Source organism: Triticum aestivum, chromosome 6B, assembly GCF_018294505.1.
Source record: "Triticum aestivum cultivar Chinese Spring chromosome 6B, IWGSC CS RefSeq v2.1, whole genome shotgun sequence".
In the NCBI taxonomy this organism is placed as follows: domain Eukaryota; kingdom Viridiplantae; phylum Streptophyta; class Magnoliopsida; order Poales; family Poaceae; genus Triticum; species Triticum aestivum.
The window spans coordinates 562,218,655-562,238,452 of record NC_057810.1 but is presented as its reverse complement, the minus strand read 5'-3'; the positions used below and the strand labels follow the sequence as shown (position 1 = coordinate 562,238,452).

Genomic DNA, 19,798 nt, shown 5'->3' with positions numbered 1-19,798 from the left:
AGACATCCAGGGGGCGCAGTCATATCTGAAACCTCTTGCTCACCTGTATCTGGCTGAATAGAATTGGGTCCCAAATATGGAGTTGTATCAGATATAATCAGGTATGTGTTCTCATTCCTTGCCTGATCAGTCTTCTCAATAAAGCCTAGGTGATACGTATCTGTTTTGTCTTTGTTTGCTATATGTGTCTCATGTCCTGTGATTTGAAGCATTAGAGTAGGAGAGTTTCTTATAGTGGCTCCCTTGCTGCTAGATGTGTCATGGGCCAGGAGCTCAAAGAACATAGGATCTTCCAATAGGTCTCTCAGTGTGACAATAGAATGCCGAGGGATTGCCTCCATGCTGGGCTCTGGCTCCAATTGTGGTTCTTGGGCCTAGAAGGGCAAAACCATATTATTCAACTGCTCAGCTAGTTGGGCCTATTCCTGCATTGGGGCCATTGGGAACAACCTCCAGATTTAAATCAGGCAGAATAGGAATCAACAGCACTAGCATCAGAGGGGCCCATAGAGAGTGTGATGCTGTTGTTGGCCTCCATAGCTGGGTTATTCTCTTACAGTGGTTCCATGAGCTCATTTATAGGCAAAATTTCGCATGCATGCAATTCCACATCTGCTTGTAGTGGCATAGCCCAATGGCCCCATCCTGGCATGGGATCATGATCTTCCTCCACATTGTCATCTTCAAGCAGAGCAGGGTCATCAACAGCACCATGAAGTGCCAGTTGCAGATTAACTTGAGGGATTGGTGGTGCAGGTGCCTGTTGATCATCTTGCTCATGCTCCTGTAGTGGACCTAAAAAGTGGTTATGTTGATTAGGATGGAAATAGGCCTGATGAGGCACTGGGTGTGGGTTCTTGATGTCTGCTAGAACTACGTCGGTATTTCCCCAAAGAGGAAGGAATGATGCAGCACAGCTACGGTAGGTATTTCCCTCAGTGATGAGACCAAGGTTATCGAACCAGTAGGAGAACCACGCAACACAACATAAAAAACTCCTGCACACAAATAACAAATACCCGCAACCCGACGTGTTAAAGGGGTTGTCAATCCCTTTTGGGCAACAGCGCTAGAAATTGGCACGGAGACAGGATAAAGTTGTAATGGGTAGGATAAATAGATCGCAAATAAAATAAAATGCAGCAAGGTATTTTTGTATTTTTAGTTTAATAGAACTGAAGATAAAAGCAAAGGAAAATAGATCGTGAATGCAAATATATTAAGGAAGAGACCCGGGGCCGTAGGTTTCACTAGTGGCTTCTCTCGAGAAAAGTAGCAAACGGTGGGAAAACAATTACTGTTGGGCAATTGATAGAACTTCAAATAATCATGATGATATCCAGGCAATGATCATTATATAGGCATCACGTCCAAGATTAGTAGACCGACTCCTACCTGCATCTACTACTATTACTCCACACATCGACCGCTATCCAACATGCATCTAGTGTATTAAGTTCATGGAAAAACGGATTAATGCAACAAGAACGATGACATGATGTAGACAAGATCTATTTATGTAGAAATAGACCCCATCTTGTTATCCTTTCGTTTCCCCTTCGGTCACTGGGATCAAGCACCGTAAGATCGAACCCATCACAAAGCACCTCTTCCCATTGCAAGATAAATAGATCAAGTTGGCCAAACAAAACCCAAATATCGGAGAAGAAATACGAGGCTATAATCAATCATGCATATAAGAGATCAAAGAAGACTCAAATAACTTTCATGGATAAAAAACATAGATTTGATCATAAATCCAAAGTTCATCGGATCCCAACAAACACACCACAAAAAGACTTACATCATATGGATCTCCAAGAGACCATCGTATTGAGAATCAAGAGAGGGAGAGAGAGAGAGAGAGAGAGAGAGAGAGAGAGAGAGAGGAAGCCATCTAGCTACTAACTACGGACCCATAGATCTACAAAGAACTACTCACGCATCATCGGAGAGGCACCAATGGACATGATGAACCCCTCCATGATGGTGTTTAGATTGGATCTGGTGTTTCTAGAACTTGCGACGGCTGGAATTGATTTTCGTCGAATCCCCTAGGGTTTCTGGAATACTGGGGTAATTATAGAGCAAAGAGGCAGTGCAGGAGGCCACCGAGGTGGGCCCCAGGTGCGCCCTGGTGGGTTGTTCTCCCCTCCGAGCACTCCTTTGGTACTTCTTTGGCCCAATAGGTGTCTTCTGGTCCAGAAAAATCCACAAAAAGTTTTACTGCGTTTGGACTCCGTTTGGTATTGATTTCTTGTGATGTAAAAAACAAGCAGAAAACAACAACTGGCACTAGGCACTATGCCAATAGGTTAGTACCAAAAATTGATTTAAATGACTATAAAATGATTGTAAAACATCCAAGAATGATAATACAATAGCATGGAACATTCAAAAAGTATAGATACGTTGGAGACGTATCAGTTCCCATGTGGTGCCACTGGATCTTCATCTGGTGTCTCTGCACCCAAAATCTCATGCTATATGATAACCACTGGTACTGTTAGTGATCCAGTGTGAAATTCATATCCCTCTCCCATCACAATACTGCTAGGAATGTCTCTTAGTCCTTCCACTCTGACCTTCACCATCAGATTAACTCTTGTGCTACGGACTCTGTCCCACATAAGGAATTTTCCAAACTTACTGACTGCATTACTAACTTCTTGTATGTTCCTTCTGTCAAAAGGGTATCCAGATAACAGGATCCAAGCATCTCTATTAAGAACCAAGCTTCTCCAATTCAAACCCCTGTCATGTTTTTGAAAGATGACATGGACATCTATAAACTGGTGTGGACTGCGGTTGACCATATCATCTCTATCAAAGACACTATTGAACTTGACATATGCTTGCTCGAAAGGACGTGGCTCAATCTCAGAGAAGCCCAACTGGTTATCAGCAAGAAAACCTGACAATACCTCGCGGATGCTGTTGAATGCCACCAACAGATTAGGCACCGGGATGATCGTCGCAATCGCCCATTCCTCATGCATCACTGCGCAGCACCCGTAATGACTCTAATCCGGGAAGGGCAACCCACAACCTGGATGCTCTGGTAATTAGGTGGGAGGAATGTCGTCAGATCGAAAAGAAATGCCGCCATTGTCTTTGCAACCGTCGGAGTGATCGATGTAGCAGATGGTACCAATGGGGGGACTGGATTTGGGCGGATTCTGGCTGCTTGGAGACGGTGAGAGATGGAGTTTTGGGAGGTGCTGTGATTATGGTTGTCGACACGGTGAGTCTGTCGAAGCGGAATAACTGGGAGACCTTGGTTGGTAGGTTGAATGGCCTCCTGATTAGTCACCGTCGCGGGAACAATGGGTGCTTGCCTCGGAATCGCAAGCGTCTGGATGAGCTGCGAGATATTCTCAGCTGTTGGGATGGGCTTAGCTAGTGAGTAGCAGTCTCGTGCAATGTGGATCCATCGCTTGCAGGCCCGACATTTGATTCTATTCGAGCAGTTGGGCCTGATGTGGCCCGAGAGGAGGCAGCAGGACACAAAACAGGCGAGATGGAGTTTGAAATTGCGCTGATCCCGTCCTCCTAGTAGTAACTCAAGCACCATGATTATGTCTCGGTGATCGAGCCCGACAATGAGAGATCTAAACAAGTCTGGTGGATCTAGGATCGGAAGGAGGGGGTCTAAATAGATTCTGGGAGATTGCAATGCTTGCACGTAAGATTTTCGAGGATGACGGCGAAAGATATGAGTCCATTTATCCTCTTTTTCTTTGAGGTACTGATCTAATTCCCAGCTGGAGTTAGGGCCACCATTTCCCCAAAGTAAGAAATTGATATTCAAGAGGGGGATCGAGATGTTGCCATCTTTGATGATCGAAAACCCCACCTCTTTAGAGGAGACGGAGAACTTGAACGACCAATTTTGTAGTAACTTAACTTTAAAAAGAGATGCTCTCTCTCCAAAGCATGAGAGAAGAGTTGTGCTTACAGATTCTTCCGTGAGCCTGAGCTGAGATCTGGTGAATTCGGCAACCAGTACGAACTCTTCGAGGTCCTTGCCATCTTCATAGTTGATGGGAACTCCCCATTTCCCCCAAACCTCGGCAGTGAAGTCCTGCCCGACGTCGAAGTTGAGATCTGCGAGGGCCATGGAGATGAGATGGCACCCTAGATGGAGTAGTGGAGAGATTACTGTCGGCTGTTGTTGCAGAAGTGCGTGGACGCCGGGGCCTTAGTGGCCACCAGCGGCTAGGAGGCGGAGCGTCTAGGAGCGACTGCTCTTACTAGCACTTGTCCAGAACACCTTCGGACACCACCGCCGATTAACCACGAGGTGTCACAGCAGTGATGCTCGTGGTTCCAAAGAGTCCTGCGATTGTATCTACGGATAAAGCCTTGTGATTGCTAACCACGCGTTCTGCGTGGTTGTTTGTTTATTTCTTTTTTTCTTTCAAAGAATTATGTGGTTGCTCCGTGTATCGAACGGCCGTTAGATACGCCTGGTCCCATGGCCATAGGGCACGACGTGGAAAGCTCTGTCGTCGACCAACCTTGAGGGCTGAGTCTGGACCAAAGGCTTGTTCAGCTGGCGAGTCGTGCTTGTATGGAAGACAAAAAAAAATCTCCAGCCGGTCCCCGGCGTCGGCTGCATTCGTGCAATTCAAGTGAAGCAGCAAGACAAAACTGGTGATTTGAGTGGGCATGGGCATGGCAACGGCAACAACGTAGCAAGGTCCAGCCGTCCATAGACAATTTTTTGGGTGTTCATAGACCAAATTTGATCAACTGACACCAACACATGGGGACTGGCTGCATCCGTGCTATTCGGGTGAAGTAGCAAGACAAAACGAATGATTTGAGTGGGCATGGGCATGGCAACACCAATGGCGTAGCCAGGTCCAACTGTCCATAGACAATTTTTTTGGGTGTCCATAGACCAAATTTGATCAAGTGACACCAACACAAGTGCTGGAGGAGAAACACTCTTTGTGCATTAAGAGCATCTACAGGCGGGCTCCGCAAAACCCCCTATATGTTTGGGCGGACAACCCAATCATCGACCGCTCAAAGAAAACCTAATCCAGACGGGCTCCTCATACCGGTCCTATACATCCGGGCTGACTGGTATCCCTCATAACTAGTCTAAATTTGGGTCGGATATGGGGAGGCCCGGACACGCCCAGGCACGTCTGCCATGTCGGACCACACCGGGCAAACCCACCTTAAGCTGCACCAAATACACTGCTATCCTCACGCGTCCTTCCACTATTTCCAGCATCTTAGCCATCACCATCGTCCACCCTTCCTCCCCCATCTGCCGCCCTAGATATCTTTGCTGTGTACCTGTCCCTCACCACCATAACAAATGTTGCCTCAGCATTGTCTGTGGGGCTCCCGTCCGTGGAACCGAGCTGCAAGCCAGAGAACTTCGCCCGGAGGGACCGGCGAAGGAGGCAACGCGAGAGGGAAGCGGGGACACAGAGAGTTCCGACCAAGGGTATTGTACTAGACCTCAAGGAGCATGTGTCCCCTCCGCCGCCGCCCCAAGCCCCTCGATCCTGCCATCAACAAGGAAGGCGACGTGAAGGAAATATGCCCAAGAGGCAATAATAAAGTTATTATTTATTTCCTTATTTCATGATAAATGTTTATTATTCATGCTAGAATTGTATTAACCGGAAACATAATACATGTGTGAATACATAGACAAACATAGTGTCACTAGTATGCCTCTACTTGACTAGCTCGTGAATCAAAGATGGTTAAGTTTCCTAGCCATAGACATGAGTTGTCATTTGACTAACGGGATCACATCATTACGAGAATGATGTGATTGACTTGACCCATTCTGTTAGCTTAGCACTTGATCGTTTAGTATGTTGCTATTGCTTTCTTCATGACTTATACATGTTCCTATGACTATGAGATTATGCAACTCCCGTTTACCGGAGGAACACTTTGTGTGCTACCAAACGTCACAACGTAACTGGGTGATTATAAAGGAGCTCTATAGGTGTCTCCGAAGGTACTTGTTGAGTTGGCGTATTTTGAGATTAGGATTTGTCACTCCGATTGTCGGGGAGGTATCTCTGGGCCCTTTCGGTAATGCACATCACTATAAGCCTTGCAAGCAATGTGACTAATGAGTTAGTTACGGGATGATGCATTACATAACGAGTAAAGAGACTTGCCGGTAACGAGATTGAACTAGGTATTGAGATACCGACGATCGAATCTCGGGCAAGTAACATACCGATGACAAAGGGAACAACGTATGTTGTTATGCGGTTTGACCGATAAAGATCTTCGTAGAATATGTAGGAGCCAATATGAGCATCCAGGTTCCGCTATTGGTTATTGACCGGAAAAGTGTTTCGGTCATGTCTGCATAGTTCTCGAACCCGTAGGGTCCGCACGCTTAATGTTTCGATGATAGTTTTATTATGAGTTTATGAGTTTTGATGTACCGAAGGATTTCGGAGTCCCGGATGCGATCGGGGACATGACGAGGAGTCTCAAAATGGTCGAGACGTAAAGATCGATATATTGGACGACTATATTCGGACATCGGAAAGGTTCCGAGTGATTCGGGTATTTTTCGGAGTACCGGAGAGTTACGGAAATTCGCCGGGGAGTATATGGGCCTTATTGGGCTTTAGGGGAAAGAGAGAGGAGAGGTTGGGCGCCCCCCAAGGTCTAGTCCGAATTGGACTAGGGGGAAGGGTTGCGCCCCCTCCTTCCTTCTCTTCTCTCTCACCTTTCCTTGACTCCTACTCCTACTACTTGGAAGGGGTGGAATCCTACTCCCGGTGGGAGTAGGACTCCTCCTAGGGCGCGCCATAGAGAGAGTCGACCCTCCCCCTCCTCCACTCCTTTATATACGGGGAGGGGGGCACCCCTTGGAGACACAACAATTGATCATTGATCTCTTATCCGTGTGCGGTGCCCCCCTGCACCATAGTCCTGCTCGATAATATCGTAGCGGTGCTTAGGCGAAGCCCTGCGACGGTAGAACATCATCATCGTCACCACGCTGTCGTGCTGACGGAACTCTCCCTCGACACTCGGCTGGATCGGAGTTCGAGGGACGTCATCGAGCTGAACGTGTGCAAGAACTCGGAGGTGCCATGCTTTCGGTGCTTGATTGGTTGGGCCGTGAAGACGTACGACTACATCAACCGCGTTGTGCTAACGCTTCCGCTTTCGGTCTACGAGGGTACGTGGACAACACTCTCCCCTCTCGTTGCTATGCATCACCATGATCTTGTGTGTGCGTAGGAATTTTTTTGAAATTACTACGTTCCCCAACAGTGGCATCCGAGCCTAGGTTTTATGCGTTGATGTTATATGCACGAGTAGAACACAAGTGAGTTGTGGGTGATACAAGTCATACTGCTTACCAGCATGTCATACTTTGGTTCAGCGGTATTGTTGGATGAAGCGGCCCGGACCGACATTACGCGTACGCTTACGCGAGACTGGTTTTACCGTCGTGCTTTGCACACAGGTGACTAGCGGGTGTCTGTTTCTCCAACTTAGTTGAACCGAGTGTGGATACGCCCGGTCCTTGCGAAGGTTAAAACAACACTAACTTGACAAACTATCGTTGTGGTTTTTATGCGTAGGTAAGAATGGTTCTTGCTCAGCCCGTAGCAGCCACCTAAAATTTGCAACAACAAAGTAGAGGACGTCTAACTTGTTTTTGCAGGACATGTTGTGATGTGATATGGTCAAGACGTGATGCTATATTTTATTGTATGAGATGATCATGTTTTGTAACCGAAGTTATCGGCAACTGGCAGGAGCCATATGGTTGTCGCTTTATTGTATGAAATGCAAACGCCCTGTAATTGCTTTACTTTATCACTAAGCGGTAGCGATAGTCGTAGAAGCAATAGATGGCGTAACGACAATGATGCTATGATGGAGATCAAGGTGTCGCGCCGGTAACGATGGTGATCATGACGGTGCTTCAGAGATGGAGATCACAAGCACAAGATGATGATGGCCATATCATATCACTTATATTGATTGCATGTGATGTTTATCTTTTATGCATCTTATCTTGCTTTGATTGATGGTAGCATTATAAGATGATCTCTCACTAAATTTCAAGATAAAAGTGTTCTCCCCGAGTATGCACCGTTGCCAAAGTTCGTCGTGCCTAGACACCACGTGATGATCGGGTGTGATAAGCTCTACGTCCATCTACAACGGGTGCAAGCTAGTTTTGCACGCGCAGAATACTCAGGTTAAACTTGACAAGCCTAGCATATGCAGATATGGCCTCGGAACACGGAGACCGAAAGGTCGAGCATGAATCATATAGTAGATATGATCAACATAGTGATGTTCACCATTGAAAACTACTCCATCTCACGTGATGATCGGACATGGTTTAGTTGATTTGGATCATGTGATCACTTAGATGACTAGAGAGATGTCTGTCTAAGTGGGAGTTCTTAAGTAATATGATTAACTGAACTTAAATTTATCATGAACTTAGTCCTGGTAGTATTTTGCAAATTATGTTGTAGATCAATAGCTCGCGTTGTTGCTTTCATATGTTTATTTTGATATGTTCCTAGAGAAAATTGTGTTGAAAGATGTTAGTAGCAATGATGCAGATTGGATCCATGATCTGAGGTTTATCCTCATTGCTGCACAGAAGAATTATGTCCTTAATGCACCGCTAGGTGACAGACCTATTGCAGGAGCAGATGCAGACGTTATGAACGTTTGGCTAGCTCAATATGATGACTACTTGATAGTTTACTGCACCATGCTTAACGGCTTAGAATCAGGACTTCAAAGACGTTTTGAACGTCATGGACCATATGAGATGTTCCAAGAATTGAAGTTAATATTTCAAGCAAATACCCGAGTTGAGACATATGAAGTCTCCAACAAGTTCTATAGCTAAAAGATGGAGGAGAATCGCTCAACTAGTGAGCATGTGCTCAGATTGTCTGGGTACTACAATCGCTTGAATCAAGTGGGAGTTAATCTTCCAGATAAGATAATGATTGAGAGAGTTCTCTAGTCACCATCACCAAGTTACTAGAACTTCGTGATGAACTATAGTATGCAAGGGATGATGAAAACGATTCCCGAGCTCTTCGTGATGTTGAAATCGACGAAGGTAGAAATCAAGAAAGAGCATCAAGTGTTGATGATTGACAAGACCACTAGTTTCAAGAAAAGGGCAAAGGGAAAGAAAGGGAACTTCAAGTATAATGACAAGCAAGTTGTCACTCCCGCGAGGAAGCCCAAAGCTGGACCAAAGCCTGAAACTGAGTGCTTCTATTGCAAAGGAAATGGTCACTAGAAGCGGAAATACCCTGAATATTTGGTGGATAAGAAGGATGACAAAGTGAACAAGGGTATATTTGATATACATGTTATTGATGTGTACCTTACTAGCGTTTATAGTAACACCTGGGTATTTGATACTTGTTCGGTTGCTAAGATTAGTAACTCGAAACAGGAGTTACAGAATAAACAGGGACTAGTTGAAGGGGAAGTGACGATGAGTGTTGGAAGTAGTTCCAAGAATGATATGATCATCATCACACACTCCCTATACTTTCGGGATTAGTGTTAAACCTAAATAAATGTTATTTGACATTTGCGTTGAGCATGAATATGATTTGATCATGTTTATTACAATACGGTTATTGATTTCAAGTCAGAGAATAATTGTTGTTCTGTTTACATGAATAAAACCTTCAATGGTCATACACCCAATGAAAATAGTTTGTTGGATCTCGATCGTAGTGATACACATATTCACAATGTTGATGCCAAAAGATGCAAAGTTAATAATGATAGTGCAACTTATTTGTGGCACTGCCGTTTGGGTCATATCGGTGTAAAGCACATGAAGAAACTCCATAAAGATGGATTTTCGGAATCACTTGGTTATGAATCATTTAATGCTTACGAACCGTGCCTTTTTGGCAAGATGACTAAAACTCCGTTCTTCGGAACAACGGAACGAGCTACTAACTTGTTGGAAACAATACATACCGATGTATGCGGTCCAATGAGTGTTGATGCTCGTGGCGGGTATCGTTATTTTCTGACCTTCACAGATGATTTGAGTAGATATGTGTATATCTACTTAATGAAGCACAAGTCTGAAACATTTGAAAAGTTCAAAGAATTTCAGAGTAAAGTGGAGAATCATCGTAACAAGAAAATAAAGTTTCTACAATCTGATCATAGAGAAGAATATTTGAGTTACGAGTTTGGCCTTCATTTTAAACAATATGGAAAAGTTTCACAGTTCACGCCACATGGAACACCACAGCGTAATGGTGTGTCCGAACATCGTAACCGCACTTTATTGGATATGGTGTGATCTATGATGTATCTTACTGATTTACCACTACCGTTTTGGGGTTATGCATTAGAGATAGCTGCATTCACTTTAAATAGGGCACCATCTAAATCCGTTGAGACGACACCGTATGAACTATGGTTTAGCAGTAAACCTAAGCTGTCGTTTCTTAAAGTTTGGATTTGCGATGCTTATGTGAAAAAAGTTTCAACCTGATAAGCTCGAACCCAAATAGGAGAAGTGCGTCTTCATAGAATACCCAAAGGAAACTGTTGGGTACACCTTCTATCACAGATCCAAAGGCAAAACATTTGTTGCTAAGAATGGATCCTTTCTAGAGAAGGAGTTTCTCTCGCAAGAAGTGAGTGGGAGGAAAGTAGAGCTTGATAAGGTAATTTGTACCTTCTCCCGAATTGGAAAGTAGTTCATCACAGAAATCAGTTCCAGTGATTCCTACACCAATTAGTGAGGAAGCTAATGATGATGATCATGAAACTTCAAATTAAGTTACTACAAAACCTCGTAGGTCTTCCAAAGTACAGTCCGCACCAGAGTGGTACAGTAATCCTGTTCTGGAAGTCATGTTATTAGACCATGATGAACCTACGAACTATGAGGAAGCGATGATGAGCCCAGATTCCACGAAATGGCTTGAGGCCATGAAATCTGAGATGGGATCCATGTATGAGAACAAAGTGTGGACTTTGGTGGAGTTGCCCGATGATCGGCAAGCCATATTGTATAAATGGATCTTCAAGAGGAAGACAGACGCTGATAGTAGTGTTACTATCTACAAAGCTTGACTTGTCGCAAAAAGGTTTTCGACAAGTTCAAGGTGTTGACTACAATGAGATTTTCTCAACTGTAGCGATGCTTAAGTCTGTCCGAATCATGTTAGCAATTGCCACATTTTATGAAATCTGGCAAATGGATGTCAAAACTGCATTCCTTAATGGTTTTCTTAAAGAAGAGTTGTATATGATGCAACCAGAAGGTTTTGTCAATCCTAAAGGTGCTAACAAAATGTGCAAGCTCCAGCGATCCATCTATGGACTGGTGCAAGCATCTCAGAGTTGGAATATACGCTTTGATAAGTTGATCAAAGCATATAGTTTTATACAGACTTGCGGTGAAGCCTGTATTTACAATAAAGTGAGTGGGAGCACTACCGCCTTTCTGATAAATATATGTGAGTAACATATTGTTGATCAGAAATGATGTAGAATTTTTCTGGAAAGCATAAAGGAGTATTTGAAAGGAGTTCTTTAAAAGAAAGACCTCAGTAAAGCTACTTACATATTGAGCATCAAGATCTATTGAGATAGATCAAGACGCTTGATAAGTTTTTCAATAAGTACATACCTTGTCAAGATTTTGAAATAGTTCAAAATGGAACAGTCAAAGAAAGAGTTCTTGCCTGTGTTGCAAAGGTGTGAAATTGAGTAAGACTCAAATCCCGACCACGGCAGAAAATAGAAAAGAGAATGAAAGTCATTCCCTATGCCTCAGTCATAGGTTCTATAAAGTATGCTATGCTATGTACCAGACCTATTGTATACCTTGCTCTGAATTTGGCAAGGGAGTACAATAGTGATCTAGGAGTAGATCACTGGACATTGGTCAAGAATATCCTTAGTGAGGACTAAGGAAATATTTCTCGATTATGGAGGTGATAAAAGAGCCCGTCGTAAAGAGTTACATCGGTGCAAGCTTTCACACCGATCCAGATGACTCTAAGTCTCAATCTGGATACAAATTGAAAGTGGGAGCAATTAGCTAGAGTAGCTCCGTGCAGAGCATTGTAGACATAGAATATTTGCAAAATACATACGGCTCTGAATGTGACAGACCCGTTGACTAAGCTTCTCTCACGAGCAAAACATGATCACACCTTAGTACTCTTTGGGTGTTAATCACATAGCTATGTGAACTAGATTATTGACTCTAGTAAACCCTTTGTGTGTTGGTCACATGACGATGTCAACTATGGGTGTTAATCATATACAGATATGAATATTGGTGTTAAATCACATGGCGATGTGAACTAGATTTTTTGACTCTAGTGCAAGTGGGAGACTGAAGGAAATATGCCCTAGAGACAATAATAAAGTTATTATTTATTTCCTTATTTCATGATAAATGTTTATTATTCATGCTAGAATTGTATTAACCGGAAACATAATACATGTGTGAATACATAGACAAACATAGTGTCACTAGTATGCCTCTATTTGACTAGCTCGTGAATTAAAGATGGTTAAGTTTCCTAGCCATAGACATGAGTTGTCATTTGATTAACGAGATCACATCATTAGAAGAATGATGTGATTGACTTGACCCATTCCGTTAGCTTAGCACTTGATCGTTTAGTATGTTGCTATTGCTTTCTTCATGACTTATACATGTTCCTATGACTATGAGATTATGCAACTCCCGTTTACGGAGGAACACTTTGTGTGCTACCAAACGTCACAACGTAACTGGTTGATTATAAAGGAGCTCTACAGGTGTCTCTGAAGGTACTTGTTGAGTTGGCGTATTTTGAGATTAGGATTTGTCACTCCGATTGTCGGGGAGGTATCTCTGGGCCCTCTCGGTAATGCACATCACTATAAGCCTTGCAAGCAATGTGACTAATGAGTTAGTTGCGGGATGATGCATTACATAACGAGTAAAGAGACTTGCTGGTAACGATATTGAACTAGGTATTGAGATACCGACGATCGAATCTCGGGCAAGTAACATACCGATGACAAAGGGAACAACGTATGTTGTTATGCGGTTTGACCGATAAAGATCTTTGTAGAATATGTAGGAGCCAATATGAGCATCCAGGTTCCACTATTGATTATTGACCGGAAACGTGTTTCGGTCATGTCTACATAGTTCTCGAACCCGTATGGTCCGCACGCTTAAGGTTTCGATGACAGTTTTATTATGAGTTTATGAGTTTTGATGTACCGAAGGAGTTCGGAGTCCCGGATGAGATCGGGGACATGACGAGGAGTCTTGAAATAGTCGAGACGTAAAGATTCATATATTGGACGACTATATTCGGACATCGGAAAGGTTCCGAGTGATTTGGGTATTTTTCGGAGTACCGGAGAGTTACGGAAATTCGCCAGGGAGTATATGGGCCTTATTGGGCTTTAGGGGAAAGAGAGAGGAGAGGTTGGGCGCCCCCCCCAAGGCCTAGTCCGAATTGGACTAGGGGGAAGGGCTGTGCCCCCTCCTTCCTTCTCTTCTCTCTCCCCATTCCTTGACTCCTACTCCTACTACTTGGAAGGGGGGAATCCTACTCCCGGTGGGAGTAGGACTCCTCCTAGGGCGCGCCATAGAGAGGGCCGGCCCTCCCCCTCCTCCACTCCTTTATATACGGGGAGGGGGCACCCCTTGGAGACACAACAATCGATCATTGATCTCTTAGCCGTGTGCGGTGCCCTCCTCCACCATAGTCCTCCTCAATAATATCGTAGCGGTGCTTAGGCGAAGCCCTGCGACGGTAGAACATCATCATCGTCACCACGCCGTCGTGCTGACGGAACTCTCCCTCGACGCTCGGTTGGATCAGAGTTCGAGGGACGTCATCGAGCTGAACGTGTGCAAGAACTCGAATGTGTCGTGCTTTCGGTGCTTGATCGGTCGGGCCGTGAAGACGTACGACTACATCAACCGCGTTGTGCTAACGCTTCCGCTTTCGGTCTACAAGAGTACGTGGACAATACTCTCCCCTCTCGTTGCTATGCATCACCATGATCTTGCGTGTGCGTAGGAATTTTTTTGAAATTACTACGTTTCCCAACACGGCGTCTAGTCCACCCGCGACTAACGGCAGTTTGACAGCCGGATGGGCCATTTCAGACTGTTTTCCACCAACGCAAGCGGCGGAGGACAACATGTGTGACTCGCTGTAGCTGCAACAGGAGCGGACAAGCACGACAACGGTGGCGCCTGGTCTGCCCACATCCCGTTTGATGGAATGATGTAGCAGGAGACAATACATGTTTTGATCCTTTCCGATCAATACCTTGCATATGCCATTGAATCAATTATCAATTAGTTGCATATACAGTTAGTTTATTTGCCGTCGTGATAATGTTAGGACAATATCATGTCGGGCATAATCAATATGAATCAATAACCTACCAAATGGACTATTTCTTGGGGGATTCAAATTGTCCTACGTTTGAAGTTGGCGGAACATCAAACTCCAAAAGGAAAAGAAAGGCAAATATGGCCAGAGCAAAAGGTATGACATTCACAATATTTAAGGGTATCTTCTTCTTGGTTAAAGCTTGGTTGACCATAAGCATGGACCCTGTATGTGGCATGGAGCAAAGGGGAAGTAAGTATTGGAGCCACATCCTATCGTTAACACCCGCAATATGGCTTCCTCCAACATCAATGGTGTATCATTCAAGAGAAGTGAACGAGTATGTGGGCTACTATCGCAAGTGATTGGCCGCCCTCAATGTGGTATAGGAGTGTCAACTCACATAAGTTGAATTGTTTCATTTTGTCACCGGGAGAGGGTGAACACCAAGTTGCAAATTAAGATAAACAAGTTAGCAATCTTGTGGGAGAAGATAGAGTTAGAGCATTTACAACCGGACTTGGCAAATCCGGGCCCTCAAACGCCCGCGGACGCGCCCGAACACGTCCACGGACAGTGTCCGTGCAGTCCTCAAACCGCGTCGTCCACATCCATGTCTCTCATATCCGAACCCCTATATCCATCTATATCATGCAACGTCGATGAAACATCAGCTCCGGACATGGAAATAGGACAATAGTTCACCAAAAGATCCACCAAAGTTCACATAAATGATAGACAACTTTATACTACATCTAAAACTTGAAATTAAATCAACTTCACCACTTCCGGGCTGGCCCTTTCCCCTTCTGGTCGCTGGCGGAGCTGTACCCGTCGGTGGCTGGTAGAGGATCGTCCGATTCATCGGAGAAGGAGCCGTGGCCGTCGTCGGAGGAGGAGTCGATGATGACGAGGCCCTTGAGGTGCTGGATGGCCCGGTCCTGCTGGTGCCTGAGCTTGGCCAGCTGAGCCGCCTCCTTCGCCTTCTCCAACGCCTCCCCCTCGGACTGCTCGATGGCAAGACGAAGAGCCTTGGTGTTCTTATGACGGAGCCGCTGAGCGTCCGTCTCCGTCGTCGTAAGAGAACGGCGGTAGACCCACGCGAGGAGCCGCTGGTCCTCGTCGGGCTCCGCTGGTAACCCACGCCGGCGGAGGGCGGAGCTCTCCACAACCTCACTCTCCCTTGCCCACTGCCTCCCGCGGCGGGCGGCGGGCGCGTCCAGGCTGGCGGGGCGGGCACAAGCACCCACCGCTACCCACGAGGGGGAGCAGAAGCCGGTAGGGCGAGGGAATGGCGTGGGGAAGCAGCAGCCGGCGGGGCAAGGGATGCGTAGGGAAGGCGCCGATTGCGATGGCCGCCTGTCGGAGCTGCCCATGGGCCGGGAGGGGCCAGCATCGGCGTTCGAGATGCACCGAGGGGAAGCTGCAACCGCGGCGAGGTTGCAGATCCGAAGCTGCCCCCGGTCTCCACCTTGGACCGCTCCAAGGCGATGCGGAGGGCAAGCTCATACTCCGGATCCACCTTGTCGTTGGAGCGGCTGCCGGAGCTCGACATTGCGACGGATTCGACCGGAATCGATGAGGGGAGAGGACCGAGCGAGAGAGAAGAGTGAGTGAGCTAGGGTTTCGGACCGACGAGGCCGATGGTTTTTTTTGTGGGACATCCATGGGGTCGGTGGTGGGCTGGGCTTGTGAGGCGGACGCGCCCGGGCGTGCCCGGGCCACCCCATATCTGCATCATATTTGGGCTGGATATGAGGAGTGACGGTCAGTCCGGGCGTTTGAGCCCCGTTTGAGGCGTCCGTCTGGGTCCAAAAAAGTGAGCGGGCAGTCCGTCCGGGCGTATGAGGCCGCTTTGAGAGGTCCGGCTGTAGATGCTCTTAGAGAAAGAAAATGTGTGTCTTAAATGGGAGCTCGAGAAGAGGCATATGGTTACATATGAATTTAGCTTAGCAGTACATGTGAAGCAGCTGGTGGGGCACGCATCCGAAAAAAAATCTGAGCATGTCGCGGATGCTCGCACATGCCGCGATCTGCAAACGTGCCATGCCAATCGCGTGCGTATGGAAACGGAGCCGAGCGCGTACGTGGGAAAGGAGCCGATCGCAGCGGAGGGCTGCTGGGCTGGCTACCGTGGGATGATGATGTTGGACAGGTGGCGGCAGATGCGATCCGGTATGCACGGTTCCATATTTGGAGACGGGATCCACAAAATCTTTTTCGCCACCACCACCGGAGTAAATTACACAGAAGTACCACAATTGAGCCATTGGAAGCAGATTGGTATCAAGTTTGGTATTTTTTACGTGTCAGTACCAAGCCTGGGGCTAGACGTTACAAAAAGGGTCTAAATCGCGTATAAACGCGTATTGACGGTGTATCTGACCAGCGGGGTCTGCATGTCAGCTGCCGATGTGGCATTTCTTTTGCAGAAACCCCCTCGCACCTCCTTCGTCCTCAAGCGCGGCGGCACCCGATCTGGATTGAGGGGAGGAGCCCCTCGAGCCCGAGCTCGTTCGCCTCCCGTAACCCCCGCCTCGCCCCGGCCTCCTCCTCGCCTCGCCGCCGGCCGGCCACCGGAGCAGGACGTCCCTAACCCGCGCACCCCCACTCCGTCGATCTCCCTCATTCCCCCTGCGCGCAGTCACCCACACGCACGCGCTGACAAATAGGGGAGGGGCGCCCTTGTTCGATCCCCTTCTCCTGCACGCCCGCGCCCGATGTAAGCCGTCATCCCCGCAGGACGTCCTCGCCCCTCCTCGCTCCCTCGGATCCGCCGCCGCCCGGGACGCTACCTCGCCGGTCTGCCTCCACGTCGTCATCGTCTCCGTCGACCTCCTCGCGCCCCACTGCCCATCCCCTACGGCCACCGTGAGCACCTCCCGCTCGTCCTCTTTCCTCTGTCCCTCACCCACGCAGCGCTCCGCCGACCCCCCCCCCCCCGACCGAGCTCGCGCTCGCGCTCGCCCCGCTCCTGCCGCGACCGCCGTCCACTCCTGCTACCTGCCGAGTGCCGCGCCTGCAACCTCCTGGCCGCGGCTGCTCGCACTTGAGCGCGCCCGGCGCGGCCTCGCCGCTCGCCTGCGCACGCGCGCGCCCTGTCGTGCCGCCACTGGCCTCCTCCTCCTCCTGCTGCTGCTGCCACGCGCCGCCGCCATTTGCCCCATCTTGCGCCGCTGCTGCTCGCCCGCTCGTCCGCTGCCACCCGCCCTTGCGCAGCGCCCCCCCCCCCACCGGTCCGGCCGCGCCCGCCTCGGTGCGCGCCTCTCGCCGCGCCTGGCCGCACTGGGGGCCGCGACGAGGCCGCCCCTTTCCTCCCCAGCGGCGCCGACCGTTCGCTGTGGTGGCCGCCGCCAGTCCTCGCCCCTCCTTGTGCGGGGGATTTCTGCAAAAAAATGCCACGTCGGCAGCTAACATGCGGGCCCGCTGGTCAGATACACCGTCAATACGCGTTTATACGCGATTTAGACCTTTTTGTAACGTCTAGCCCCAGACTTGGTACTGACACGCAAAAATTACCAAACTTGGTACCAATCTGCTTCCAATGCCCCAATTGTGGTACTTCCGTGCAATTTACTCCCACCACCGTGGGTGCTCGTGCCGGGCTTGCCTCGATGCCCTCTCGTGCGCTCGCAGAGCAGAAGTACATTGGTAAAGTATAACCAACTTGCTAGATATCGTCGTTCATGGCCATCTGCTTGTAGAATCATCCGTTAGAATATACAGTATCTTCGTTCTTGAATGATACATAACTTCAATACTTCATACGTACTGTCTGACCACCGTTGTTTTTCGTCGTTGTCATCAGCAGCATCATGGGTGCCGGCGGCAGGATGACAGAGAAGGAGCGGGAGCTATTCGGCCGCGGCGGCGCCGGCGCGACCTTCCAGCGCTCGCCGACGGACAAGCCGCCGTTCACACTGGCCCAGATCAAGAAGGCAATCCCGCCTCACTGCTTCCAGCGTTCGGTGATCAAGTCATTCTCCTACCTGGTCCATGACCTCGTCATCGTCGGGGCCCTACTGTACGTGGCGCTGGTCTGGATCCCCACCCTCCCGAGCGTGCTGCAGCTGGGCGCCTGGCCGCTCTACTGGGTCCTGCAGGGCTGCGTCATGACCGGCGTCTGGGTCATCGCGCACGAGTGCGGCCACAACGCCTTCTCCGACTCCTCGCTGCTCGACGACATCGTCGGCCTGGTACTCCACTCGTGGCTGCTCGTCCCCTACTTCTCGAGGAAGTACAGCCACCGCCGCCACCATTCCAACACCGGCTCGCTGGAGCGCGACGAGGTGTTCGTCCCCAAGCAGAAGGAGGCGCTGGCGTGGTACGCCCCCTACATCTACAACAACCCCGTCGGACGTCTGGGGCTCCTCGTCGTGCAGCTCACCATTGGGTGGCCGATGTACCTATCGCTCAACACCTGCGGCCGCCCGTACCCGCGCTTCGCCTGCCACTTCGACCCCTACAGCCCGATCTACAACGACCGGGAGCGCGCCCAGGTCTTCATCTCGGACGTCGGCGTGCTTGCCGTGTCCCTCGCCTTGTTCAAGCTCGCGTCGGCCTTTGGGTTCTGGTGGGTGGTGCGGGTCTACGGCGTGCCGCTGTTGATCGTGAACGCGTGGCTGGTCCTGATCACCTACCTGCAGCACACCCACCCGGCGTTGCCGCACTACGACTCGACGGAGTGGGACTGGCTGCGCGGGGCGCTCGCCACCATGGACCGGGACTACGGCATCCTCAACCGCGTGTTCCACAACATCACGGACACGCACGTGGCGCACCACCTCTTCTCCAACATGCCGCACTACCACGCCATGGAGGCCACCAAGGCGATCAAGCCCATCCTCGGCGAGTACTACCAATTCGACCCCACCCCCGTCGCCAAGGCCACATGGCGCGAGGCCAAGGAGTGCATCTACGTCGAGCCCGAAGACCGCACGGGAGTCTTCTGGTACAGCAACAAGTTCGCTGCGCCTTAGTCGCCGGCTTAGGTTTGGCCGGCGGTCGCCGTTGGTGTCCGGTCATTGACATGGCCGTGTGTGCTGTGTGTGCGTCTGTCATTGCATTGGCGTCATCTACCCCGTCCATCGGTCCATGTCGAGTTGTTGTAGACCATTTCGTGTTTATGGCGGAATAACTGAACGCCCAAGGGCAACGTTTTTGAGTACTCTGGAATGTGAAAAAAAAGGAGTACCCTGGGAATGGATGAACACAAAATGGTTGCTCTGTCGGCCAAGGTTGTCCTGTCTCCATTTCAAAAAAGAAAAGAAAAACATTGTCCTGCCTAGTGTTCCATAGGATCAGATTTATTATTATAAAAGTTCACCGAAAGTATAAAGTGTTTTAAACGTAATAAAAATTACATCAAGATTCATAAGATCACCGAACGACCA

At 48.5% G+C, this 19,798-nt stretch overlaps 1 protein-coding gene across 1 annotated transcript; it reads left to right on the top strand.

Moving 5' to 3' along the window:
- Positions 1–18,056: 18,056 nt before the first annotated feature.
- Positions 18,057–19,572, top strand: LOC123134421 (fatty acid desaturase DES2-like). Its single transcript, XM_044553680.1, has one exon. The coding sequence runs from the start codon at positions 18,221–18,223 to the stop codon at positions 19,382–19,384; it is 1,164 nt and encodes a 387-aa protein (XP_044409615.1). The 5' UTR covers positions 18,057–18,220; the 3' UTR covers positions 19,385–19,572.
- The last annotated feature ends 226 nt before the right edge of the window (positions 19,573–19,798 follow it).

What these genes read in the sequence shown, in the direction of transcription:
- LOC123134421 (XM_044553680.1), top strand. Translation starts at nt 18,221, where the DNA reads ATGGGTGCCGGCGGCAGGATGACAGAGAAGGAGCGGGAGCTATTCGGC.